At 30.5% G+C, this 13,696-nt stretch overlaps 1 protein-coding gene across 1 annotated transcript; it reads left to right on the top strand.

The window, feature by feature from the left end:
• Positions 1–12,703: 12,703 nt before the first annotated feature.
• LOC126883834 (general transcription factor II-I repeat domain-containing protein 2A-like) lies at positions 12,704–13,336 on the top strand. Its single transcript, XM_050649509.1, has one exon. The coding sequence runs from the start codon at positions 12,704–12,706 to the stop codon at positions 13,334–13,336; it is 633 nt and encodes a 210-aa protein (XP_050505466.1).
• The last annotated feature ends 360 nt before the right edge of the window (positions 13,337–13,696 follow it).

Genomic DNA, 13,696 nt, shown 5'->3' with positions numbered 1-13,696 from the left:
AAGGTAAAATATTGCAAAACCTCTAAATTTTAAAGAACCGCTTAGATTGACATGAAATTTGTCATACACATAGCTAACAAGTCAAAGAAAAAAAGTGGTATTGTGCCGATGTGTGCTTTTGCCCTAGGGGTGAGTTTCACCCCCTTAGAGGGGTTAAAAATATATGTTCGAAGTAAGTCCGGAAATGGATAAAATTGCTAATTCTAAGCAACAACTTTTGTTTCTATAAAGTGTTTTTACCAAATTAATATTTTTTGAGTTATTTGCGAGTGAATATGTTCATTTTTATACAAAATAACCACGTTTTCAGACGGTTTTTCGCAAATAACTCAAAAAGTAAGTATTTGGTCGAAAAAAAATTCCTATCAAAAATTTATCACGTAAAAAAGTAAAAAACATGGTGTATATTATATTAGGTCACCATACCTAGTAGAAGCAGAGTTACAGCTAATGAAAAATTGGTTCATATTCGTCAAATTCCAAATCAGATATTTTAACGTGCCATAAACAAAAAACGAAGCACTTTTTTGCGGAAAACTCATTTCAACTTTTTTAAAGTGTATAAAAAATGCTTATTTTTGTTTTTTAAAAAAAATTTTTAGCATTAAAAATAAACAAGTAACTCTCAAAATAAAGTTGGTACCTTTTTTTGGTAAGAAATCAGGACAATCAGGAACAACTTTATTTTGAGCGTAACTTGTTTATTTTTAATACTGTAAGTATGCTGTTATAATGCTCTAAGTGATCTGTAAGTTTCATCGGTTCAAAGTCCTTATTTTTGAAAGAGCTGTAGTTAAAAGGTCTTGAACGAGTCACTTATCACGATTGTAAGCAAATTTAGAAACACCGAATCTTAACCAATTTTTATCTTGCAAAAAACCAAAAAAATACAAAATATTCAGAAAAGTAAAGCCAACCTTTTTTTATTGTTTAAGATTTTTGGTATCTCTAAGAATTTTTTAAGTTATTTTGAAAAAAAGCATTTTTTTTCAAAATTAAAATTTTTAAAAATTTTACTTTAAATCCAATTTTTTTCAAAAATAAGCATTGTGAATCGATGAAATTTACAGATCATATAAACACAACATAAAGTAAAGTACTGATTTTTTTGCCAAAACAAAAAGGGACTAACTTTATTTTGAGCGTAACTTGCTTACATTTGATGCTAGAATTTTTTTATAAAAACAGAAATAAAGCTTTTTTAAACACTTTAAAAAAGTTGAAATGTATTTTCCCCAAGAATGCTTTATTATTTGGATATTTCACATTGAATTATTCTATTTGGAATTTTTCGAATATGAACCTATTTTTCATTAGCCGTAACTCTGGTTTTGCTAGGTATAGAGACCTAATATTATATACACCGTTTTTTTCAGTTTTTTATAGGCTATAGTTTTACTACCAATATTTTTTTCGTCAAATGCTTACGTTTTGAGTTATTTGCGAGAAACCGTCTAAAAACGTGGTTATTTCGTTGAAAAATGAACATATTAACTTGCAAATAACTCAAAAGGTATTGATTTGGTGAAAATACTCTATAGAACAAAAGTTGCTTAAAATTAGTCAGTTTATCCATTTCGGGACTTATATTAGACATATATTTTTTCACCCCCAAGATGGGGTAAAACTCACCCCCAGGGCAAAAGCACACATCAGCACCATATCACTTTTTTTCTTTGACATGTTAGCTATACGTATGCCAAATTTCATGCCAATCCAAGCGGTTCTTTAAAATTTACAGCAAAAACCGTGAAAGAATGTACTATAAGTATTTTGAAATTTTATGCTTCGTTGAACATTCAGTAGTTTGTATTTTTTATTATATTATCGGTTAGTAAATCAATAACATATCGAGGAAACATCATTTATATATTTTATTACTATTTATATATTTATGTATTATCAATATTATTTATATTTTAAAATAACATGCATACAAAATCAAAGTTTGGTGTTTATTTCTGAGCGTAAACTGAATGTAAGACCAAATACTTCCAGGTCCGGATAGTATCATAAGGTTTTTCCTGGTTTTTCCTCGTGGTTACTATGATTGGCTCGGGTAAAACTAAATTATTAGAAGAATTTTTCGACCAAGTAATATAAACAAAATTTGTTAATTTATTAATATTTTGTATTTGGTAACGATTTCCGAAATGGAACTCGAAACGTCAAAAAATTCAATTTCCAACCTAAATTATGGCTTATTTCCAAAGTAAAATAGTAAATTTCTATTTATTATTTTCAAATATTTTACTCGTTATAAAGAATGTTATATTTTTAATATCACTTCCTGTTATTTAGAAGAATTTTCCAACAAGACGCCACTGGAATCGCTTTTATACGCTCATTTCTTTAAAAGGATAGGGAGGCTGATCTATAAGTCATTTTGGATGTTTACTAGGTCACTCGATATTGGGTCAGATTAATAACGTATGTCATATTAAAGTGTTCTTGTTTTCGATAAGCGGAGCAATCTCCATTTCTGGAGTATACTGCAATAAATAAAATCAGATATAAAACTTAATTTTATTAAAATACCATTCCCGGAATACGAGTACAATTTATGTGTCATACATACATTATTGAACATAAATCTTTTACTAGAAGATTATTAGAATAGAAAAAGACACAGAGTTCTACGACGTGACACACATTGTAACGGGTAGTTCTTTCAGGATTCCAGGTTAAAATAAAATAAATGTATTAATGATATTTACATGTACATATATGGATTATTCCATTTCAAATCACTCAATTTTGGATCAAAAAAACTTTTGGATCTCCGATTTGTCCGAAAATTGGTATAGTCACTGAAGGTTTTCACCTCCGATTTCGTTAAACCTTCATCGATTTTCATGGAAATTGGTGAGTAGTTAGAAGACACTTCAAGGAACAAAGCTGATATGATGCCAACTTGCGCTTTTACTCTGGGGGTGAATGCCACCCCTTCTCGTGGGTGAAATTTTTTTTAATAAAAAAAATACCAGAAAGCGATAGAGGGGCAACTTCTAAGCAAAATTTTTTATATAAAGTTACTAACATAAATCAATACTTTTTAGTTATTAAATATCAAAACTTTTATTTTTTCTTAAAAAAATGCATGTTTTAAAGCTGTTTTTCACGTATTACTCAAAAACTATAAGCGTTTTTAAAAAAAATATTATTACCAAAATTAAAGATAATAAAAAATTTAATACACTCCTCACTTAAAGAACGAAACTAATGTTATCTCAAAGTGAGTTATGGGTAATTGAATGTATATTTTTTTTTTTTCGACGAGTACTCAAATCTAATTATTCAAGCTTACATAACGGGAAAACGATGCATTTTATAGAATATACTTGTTAAACATTTGTCAAAGTACTTCTGAGTACCTATCAAATGAGCTCCAGTAAAAGTTAATAGCATCAAAATTAAGCAAGTTATGATGAAAATAAGAGAACCCTTTCGATTTTTTTAGGAAAAAGTGAAAAATAAAACATACGCCATTTCCACAAAAATTAAAATTTATAGTAATCCTCACAACAATTTCTGTAGGTTAACATAGTTAATGATTTCAACAATTTTCACCGGTTTAGAATGCATATTTTTGAAAAAAAGGTACAATTTAAAAAAAAATCAGAATTTTTAAAATTATTGTACTTTTCAATTTCTGTTGATAATAACTCCAAAAATACTCAATATACGTAAACAATGATATAAAACTAAATTTTAGTTTTTTCTGTTCCAAATATTTTACCCATTTTACTATTTCCGTGGAGTAAAAAATAACCGAGATAGAAACGTTTAAAATTTTAATTTTGCTGTGAGAACCATGTAACCGGGCCCATTTAACCTTTTATTATTAAAAAAAGTGAGACGTTTAAAAGACTAATTTCTTTAATAGCTCTTGGAATCAACTTCTAATTTGTTTTTAGTTTAACCTGATATCTTTAAGATGTACGGAGTTATTTACAAAAAAAACAATAACATTTTTTGGAAAAATTTTTAAAAGATACATTTTGAAACATTTTTGGTGCATAAGTTTTAATGCTATCAACTTGTTCGAGGGCTTATTTGATAGATATTTCTATGAACTTTGACAAATGTTTAACAAGTTTATGTTATAAAATGCATAATTTTGCCGGTATTTAAGCTGGAATACTTAGATTTGGGTACTCGACGAAAGAAATATACATTCAATTGCCTATAACTCACTTTTAGTTAACATAGAAAGGTTTTTCTAGTTTATTTGATTTTTTATTAGCATCAATTTTGATAATAATAACTTTTTTGTAAAAACTTATAGTTTTTGAGTTATTTATGAAAAATCGGTTAAAAACATGCACTTTTCTCACGAAAAATTAAAATATTTGATCTGTAATAACTCAAAAAGTTTCGATTTATTTTAATAACTTTATATAACAAATTTTGCTTATAATTTGTCCCTCTATCGAATTGTGAGGTTATTTTTATTAAAATAAACTTCACCCACGAGGAGGGGTGGCATCCATCCCCAGGGTAAAAGTGCAAGTTGGCACCATGTCACCTTTGTTCCTTGAGATATCCTCTAACCACTCACCAATTTTCATGCAAATCGATGGAGGTTCAACGATATCGGAGGTAATAGCTCATATCCACCTTCAGTGACTACACTAGTATATAGCATCTGCGGGATGTAGAAATAAAACATTTAAGGTCGAATTGTCTTCTTCTTCTTTTTCTCAAAATGTTATTTTAAGCGATTTTATACCGATTTGGTATTTATTTAAACAAATTTGCATCTTCTATCGTAAAGTATCAATGGAAAACATAATATTTTAATATAATGAACTCAAAAATGTCATTGTGTGTCATTATAACTAGTCCTTTTGATTCAAAACAAGTTTTTGATCAAACTTTATAGTGTAGAAAACGTTAAATACCGTTTTTTACATTTTCCTCCATTCCCAAAATATATCATAATCGATTTGGCTGAAAATTTGCCCCCAGGTAGCCAAAACATAGAACTTTTAGATCTTTAAGTGGTTAGAAGGAATTGAATTATATTAGAATACCAAAAAAGTAACATACAATATCATAGTAAAAAATATAGGCGTCTACTATAAGTACAATTAACTCCGAAAATATCGACCTCACGACAAAAATTGTTAAAACGAAATTGTAATAAATATAAATAAGATCTATTTGGAACAATTTCAGTTCCTACCGTTTTTGTCGAAAAGTTAAAAATGGCGGAGATATTGAGCAAAAACGGATCTCCTTTAAAATCAAGATGGCGGCTAACGTAACGGATGGAGGAATACTATTGGCCTTTGCGGATGACGTGGACACAATTGTACAATCCACCAGAGATGCAAAAGAAGTTTTCACCCTATTCGAGAACAGAACCAAGGAAGTTGGTCTTAAGGTCAACGAGGACAAGACCAAGTACATGGTGGTTACGAAGAACCCAAGACTAAGGGTTAGACAAAACTTAACAATTAATAAATACAATTTTGAAGTCGTCAAAGAATTTAAGTACCTGGGAGCGATCATAACATCTGAAAGTAAATATGAAAAGGACGTGGCAGCCAGTCTCCCTGTCTTATTCCGCTGCCTATATCTACAGATTATGTAAGTTGTTCATCTATTCTGACTTCCATTTTGTTGTTATGGTAGATTTTTTCAATAGTTTTTATGATATCTAAAAGAAATTATCTAATACACAGAAGATGGATTATATCTGTAAGTCTTAAGTCTATTCTGCCAAATGCTTTCTTCAAGCCAATCAGACATAGAAATGCTGGTCTATTATACTCTACTGGTTTCTAAGTAATTTGCTTTATGACGAATATTTCATCGTTACACGATCTTCCAGTACAAAAACTCTGTTGTTCATCTGCTAAACTTATCCTCTGATTCATTAGGATTTGTAAAAATTTTGCTGTAAATTTTAGGGTAGTATTTAACAAGTTGATACCTCTGTAGTTTTCTGGCTGCTTTTATCTTCTTTTTGAATAGTAGAATTAGTTCGCTCGTTCTCCACTCTTCCGGTATTTTATTGTGTTTTATGATTTTGTTCATTAATGTTGTTAATTGTTCTGTCATTGCTGCTCCACAATATCAGTAATCTCGATAATCTGTTTGCATCAATTAAGTGCCAAAAACAAACCCTCGAAGCTCTAGATGACGTACCTTAGCAGTAACCCTGGGCACCCAAGTGCTTCGGAGGTCGGTTCTGATTGCATATTCGTGTCCAGTGACCCCAAATACCATAAAATAAGAAAATTTAAACCTTAATTTACTGATTTTAACATGTTTATGCATTTTTCGATGCGTTTTATACACTTTAAAATGTTATAATGCATTTCGACACATTTTTCTATTGTAGACTTTTTTCCAGACGTCATCCTAATCCTAAATACAATCCAAAATGTACCTACTATACCGGGTGTCCACTTATATTTTCCCCCATTTTAACTACCTATAACTTCTAAACGGCTCAAGATAAAAATATGCGGTTTTCACTGAAATATTTTATTTTAGTAAAAGGTTTGCCTGAATCGATTGAATTTTTGATATCGCTTTCAGATACGAAATAAAAAATGGCGGATTTTTGAAAAAACTTTGTTGACTTTTTTTTAATGGAACACCCAGCATAGTCTTTTGTAAATTGAAAGAAAGATCATTCACCTATCTAGCGATATAAAGTTTTTCAAAATCTGTTGTCAAATCACTGAGTAATTAATTTTTAAAATGAGAGGTGCAACGTGGATATCACATACCTAAATAACATAACTGAGCAAGTCATGTGATTTCCACATTGGTTCACTCATTTTTAAAATTAATTTCTCAGTCATTTGATAACCGATTTTAAAAAATTTTATATCGCTGGATAGATAAATGACCGTTTTTTCAAGTTTTTAGGTAAATGACCATTTTTTATATCGATTTTAAATAGAAAATGGCGGATATTTGAAAAAAAAAACGTTGTTGACTTTTTTTATTAAAACACCCAGTATATTTTTTTGTATCTTGAAAAAACGGTCATTTACCTATCCAGCGATATAAAAAATTTTAAAATCGGTTGTAAAATAACTGAGCAATTAATTTTTAAAATAAGAGATGCAATGTGGAAGTCACATAACATAATATCATTTTGCTCAGTTATGTTATTTAGGTATGTGATATCCACGTTGCACCTCTCATTTTAAATATTAATTACTCAGTGATTTGACAACCGATTTTGAAAAACTTTATATCGCTCGATAGGTGAAGGACCTTTCTTTCAATTTACAAAAAAATATACTGGGTGTTCCATTAAAAAAAAGTCAACAACTTTTTTTTCAAAAATCTGTCATTTTTTTTTCGTATTTGAAAGCGATATAGAAAATTCAATCCATTCAGAAAAAACTTTTACTAAAATAACACATGTTGTTCTGAAGCTATTTCCTTGTGGCATTTTTATGATTAATTATTTATATGGGAAATAAGCCACAATTAAAATGAAAAAAATAATTTTATTAACTTTTCGACGCCCAAATCGGGTGCCGTTGTCAAAATACAAAATATTACTAAAATAAACTAAAGTGTTGTTGCTAAGCAAAAAAATTCTTCTAATAATTTATTTAATCTCACTCATTTATATTGGCAATTCAGACATATATTATACATTTTAAAGTAGAAGACTTTAAAATGATATTGCCAATATTTATGAGTTGCGTTCCTGGGACGACTTACTGAAAGATAGTTCATTCGATTACATGAAATTAACCCCAACTCAAGAATATCCGTCATAAAAAATTATAGCATGTGATATGTCTTTAAAAAGACAACCAAATGCAACGACAGTAAAATTCTCGCGTTAGAGACTTCATAGTAAATCACAAGGGAAAACCAGGAAAAACCCTGTGATACTATCCCGACATCGTAAGTATTTGGTCTTACATTAATTTACTCTCAAAAAATAATACCAAATCCTACAACATTCACCAGAAATAATACGAGGAAAATATCAATACCATATATAAAAGGACTATCCGAGAAACTTAAAACAATAGGAAATAAATTCAACATTTCAACAACATTCAAAACAACAAACACATTGAGATCTATTCTATCTAAAACTAAACCTAACAATGATCAAGAAAGAACAAAGAATTGCATTTATAAAATACCTTGTGAATGCGAACAATTTTATTTAGGTGAGACATCAAGACCATTAGACATTAGAATAAGTGAACATCAATCTTATATTAAAAATAGAGAATTTGAGAGATCTCAAATATGTCAACACGCATGGGATAATGAACATAGAGTTCAGTGGAGAGATTCAAGTATAGTCCTGAAAGAATCAGATAGTAAAAAGAGAAAAATCAAAGAAGCGGCTCTAATTATGCTAAATGAAACCAATTGTGTCGCAAATTCCTCGGTAGAATGCAGTAGGATGTGGTTACCCATACTGAAAGAGGAAGTCAATAGAAAGAAAATACCAAGATTAGTAAGTCAATAATATCGAGCTAGTACATATTTTATATTTTAGTATTACTTATATATCTAGTATTATTAATATTATTTATAATTTAAACATGTTACAAGTCAGAATTTGGTATTATTTTTTGAGAGTAAATTAATGTAAGACCAAATACTTACGATGTCGGGATAGTATCACAGGGTTTTTCCTGGTTTTCCCTTATGATTTACTATGAAGTCTCTAACGCGAGAATTTTACTGTCGTTGCATTTGGTTGTCTTTTTAAAGACATATCACATGCTATAATTTTTTATGACGGATATTCTTGAGTTGGGGTTAATTTCATGTAATCGAATGAACTATCTTTCAGTAAGTCGTCCCAGGAACGCAACTCATAAATATTGGCAATATCATTTTAAAGTCTTCTACTTTAAAATGTATAATATATGTCTGAATTGCCAATATAAATGAGTGAGATTAAATAAATTATTAGAAGAATTTTTTTGCTTAGCAACAACACTTTAGTTTATTTTAGTAATATTTTGTATTTTGACAACGGCACCCGATTTGGGCGTCGAAACGTTAATAAAATTATTTTTTTCATTTTAATTGTGGCTTATTTCCCATATAAATAATTAATCATAAAATAACACATTTCAGCGAAAACCGCATATTTCTATCTTGGACCGTTTAGAAGTTATAGGCCGTTAAAAAGGGGGAAAATATAAGTGGACATCCGGTATTTCAAAATAACTTTATTCCTGTGTTTTAGTGTTAAAAACCCTGGTCTAATAGAATCAGTGCCATACTTACAGGTAAAATTAAAGTTTATGATCATTTTATGAGCATTTTAGATTATCACTAGAAATATTATCATTTCTACATTTTTTTTGGTAAATCTAAGCTAAGTATTTTTTTTTCTAGGCTTGCTAAGAATAGTGTGTATTTATTATTAAAATGTGTTGCATTTTTATTTTCAAAGGAACAAACATCTGTGAATGATCTACCTCGACAAATCGTATTTTATCGTATAGACATCTGTTTCTGGGTGCATGCTTTGTTAAATGATTTACCTCCCTCTGTTTCAGCTACTTCTCAGCGCGCTGTAATCCTGTAAAACACTTCATAGCCTTCGCCCTTCATAGATAAAATTTTAGTTAACTGTACTGATACCGAACACACTTGGAATATCGGTCCGATTTAGATATCAACCGATTGTAGATACAATACTAAATAAGTACTCGCTTTGATACGATTGGTACGAAGTAACGAAGTAATTAGTATAGTAATCGTTACTTTCGGTAGTCGTGAGTAACGAGTACTTTGTAACGAATAGTTAGTTTTTCAACATCACTATTCCCCAGGTTCAATAGACTGCCCAGTCTCTGGATTTTAAAACGTGGAAAACTATGAATAGGATAAGAACGGGGGTCGCTCCAATAAAATCAAACATAGTAAAATTTGGGAAAATAGACCAAGACGATTGAACTATGACTGTGGAGAAACACAAAATATGAAACATGTTCTTACATGCAGAAACTATCCCCATCGGTGTACCCTCCAAAATTTGTAGCTCGCCAACAAAGATGGAACCGACGCGACGTAGTCCTAAACTGACTAAAATTGTATGAATGACATGTCCGGACACAATATAGTAAGTGTTGTAATGAGATAGGTCGTCGACGATTTTTTTAAATACAATCTTATGTTACAAGACACCTAATTTGAAAGGTATCCTCCCCTCCTTGAAAGCAAGTGATAGCCTTTTAAAAGCTAAAATTGTCATGTTTTATGATTTTTTTAAGTCGTTGGTTTTTGAAATAATGAATTTATTCCATACTTTTGCATCATACTGTATACCTCCTACTTGTGATCCCCCTAAGTTCATAATCTTATTTGTTCGGATTTAGTAAACAGATCTCTAAACATACTTTTCAGAATCCTAAAATATCAAGAATGTTATAAAGGGTTGTTAGTTAACAAAGTATTCGAATTTTGTTTATTTACTTTTATGACTTCTCAAATAAAATCCTGTCTTCTGCGAGGAAATGCAAAATAAGGAGTTTTTTGCCCAAAGTTTATCGCAAATTCCAAACAGCTTTAACCTATGAGTCAAAAGCTTGGGAAACACAAAGATTAAATAAACATACCAAACGAAATATGAGTTTCAGAATGCTTCATTGTACGATTCTCTGACTATGAAATTCAAAAAGTTTTTTCTTTTGTTAAAGTTTTTCTATTGTAATCAGTTCTGTTGTGTGAAAATGTTATTTGAGATCATAAAATATTCGACAAAAAGCTTACAACCTAACTGGGCTTTATAATAACGGCGTGACTGAAAAGCTGATATTTCTTTGGAAATAAAGAACTAAAGAGAAGTTTTTAAACTCGTTTTTAAAAGATGTCCAGACGTATTGTGTTTGTTAAAGTAATAGAGGAAGGAGAAGGTCCGAAATTCCCCCCCCCCTCCTTAAATACCAACGAACGGGTTTATTAAGTCTTTTAAGGATACTTTAAAACTGTAGAATAAAACTAAAATTAAATTGGTTTTTAAGTAAACCTTAAGGTTGCAATAAAATCACTTTCAGCATAAGGGCCCACTCTGAAAGAGGTCAATAAAACCAAAAATAATAAAAACCTTCTTAAAACTTTGATTTCTTAAGCAACTGGTTTTAAAGCTGCTGTAAAGGTGCTTTTAAAACCATGTTATAAGATACTTTAAGTTACAGACAGTTTTATAGCAAACTTAAAAAGGTTTCTTAAATTGAGACTTTTAGAGACAATTTACCATATTAAATAATTCTTTCAACCCATATACTCCATAAAGGCCAACAAATTTTTACAAGTGTTATGATGGGTAGATAAGTATTTGTAACCATAAAATAATAAAAAGTGCTGGGTTATTTCGGACTGTCAAGGTAGAAAAACACTTGCGCACCCAACTTTATTGATAATGTTAACAAAAATAGGTCTAAATAACTCACGCGCCCTGAAATTTCTGACTTTTGGCGATTAAAAAATAAAAACAATAAAAAAATTTAAATCCGAAAAATATTAATTTGAATGAAAAATAATTTTATCTACAATTTTAATGTTATACTGTTAAAATAAATCGAATTTATGTCTTTAATACGCTTATTTATAAGTTTTATGTAAGCCTTATGTTGTAATCTATCATGGCTTTCAGCATCTCCAGAAAGCAATATGGCCGAAATCAAAATAAGACTATTTGGTATATCGACAAAGAATTGTTAAGATCAAATGATTTTACTTTATACCTTTCCAAGAGGATATATCCTACATAAAAGCAAGGTTGCCTTGGAATTAAAACCGTTTAGTTTTAATGTTGCTGTCAATAATGCCACTCGCTTTAATGTGAATCTAGCCTAAAATCGAGGCGTCGTAGTGCTGTGTGTGTGTTGTATTTTTCTTTTAAAATGACCAATTTATTTATATTTTAAGTACCTGCGACTTATTCCTTTCATACTAACTGTACTTCCACTTTTAAAACACACTACACCACTGTTTCGCTCTAAAACAAATAGCCGACCATTTTGGACATGAAAGAAGAGGGGATGAGTTTAGTTTTATTGTTTCCAACAAGAAGCATAGTTTAGTCTTTACGATAACTGAATTGATTCAGTTAAGAGCGTTTGGCTTTAATATAGGATACTAATTGCTTTTAAGCAAACAGCTTTAAAGAAAACTAAAAAAAATAGTTTTAAGGCATATGTTTTACTGACATAATAGTCTTGAGATCAAGTAGTTTTAATAATAAGTTTTATTAGTCATATTAGCAGAATTTTTAAAACTGCAATAAAACTAAAATGTAACAAACTAGAATATAAGTAAACCAAATAGTCCGGAAGTTCTTCATAAAACTGATTAGTTTTAAAGTGAACTGATAGTATACCATTTTAGAACTTTAGCAGTTTTTAGTGGAAACAGAGGCTGAGTATCTTCTTCTTTTTGAGCTATTTTAATTTTTGAGGCAGTAGCTCTAAATAGTTGTTTCGAGCTGCATCCAAACCACTCTCTCAGGTTCTTCAACCATGAAATGGCTGAGTATGGAGACTTGCTAATGTACAACCATGTAACGTGGCTGAGTGCAGGAAAGTGCATGGAACGATTTTTTGCCATAAGAAAGGAAATCCCTGCATTCCTCAACAAATACGTTTCATCTGACACAACTGAACTGGAAGGGAAGTTTAAGGACACAGAATTCTTAAGACAGTTAGCTTTTATAACAGATCTGACTAATCATCTTAACATGTTAAACTTGAGTCTTCAAGGAAGAAACCAGACGGTTTCAGATTTGATCGGAATGATAAACGGATTCCGGAATAAGCTGAACATGTTTAAACGTGCTTTGGAAAAGAACAACCTGACACACTTCCCTAGCTGTCTGCAAATAGCAGAAGAATTCAACGGTGAGGAAAATATTGAGTTTTCATCCTGCATTTCACAAATTGAACAAGTTATTGATGAATTCAATACAAGATTTGAAGAAATTGAAAGTCTCAAAAGCAGTGTACTACTTTATAATAACCCTCTTGGAGCAACCATTGATGATAAACCACCCAACTTACAGCTTGAGTTATGTGATCTTCAAGCAGACATGTTCCTAATCACCAGACAAGAAAAGGGACCTGAATTTTTCAAATTACTGTCAAAGGAGAAATTCCCAAACCTGCGAGATTTTGGACTGAAAATGACGTCAATGTTCGGAAGCACATATACATGTGAAAGTGCCTTTTCCTCCATGAAATACATAAAAAACAAAAACAGAAGCAACCTTACCGATTCTTCCTTACGTCATCTTATGAGACTGTCTACAACTGAACTGGAGGTGGACATTTCTTCATTGGTGGATGAAGCCGATCGACCACAGTCCTCACACTAATTGGATACACCTTTTTCGTTGCTTTTGCAATGTTTGTCTCGATTATTGAAAAGTGTTATCAATAAACTTTCCGTTTATAAAAAAATGTAGTTGTTGAGCAATAAAAGAAATAATACTCTTTTTTGTTTTAATTATTTTTATACCTCACTTTATTTTGTTATTACTTGTAACAAAATTATTATATGGCCCGCGACAACATCAAAGGTTTTAGTTTTGGCCCTTGAGGCATTGCAAGTTGGACAGCCCTGCTCTAGATACTGTCTGAATTTTTCTATTGCCTCAACCGACGGCTACGCCAATGGTTTTTATTTAACGGCACATAAATCAAAATAAATTATTAAACGTTTCTCTAACTGGAAC

The sequence above is a fragment of the Diabrotica virgifera genome, chromosome 4, assembly GCF_917563875.1.
Source record: "Diabrotica virgifera virgifera chromosome 4, PGI_DIABVI_V3a".
Classification (NCBI taxonomy): domain Eukaryota; kingdom Metazoa; phylum Arthropoda; class Insecta; order Coleoptera; family Chrysomelidae; genus Diabrotica; species Diabrotica virgifera.
This window is presented reverse-complemented; position numbering and strand designations above follow the sequence as displayed.

Coding starts and splice junctions, on each gene's coding strand:
- LOC126883834 (XM_050649509.1), top strand. CDS start 12,704: ATGTTAAACTTGAGTCTTCAAGGAAGAAACCAGACGGTTTCAGATTTG.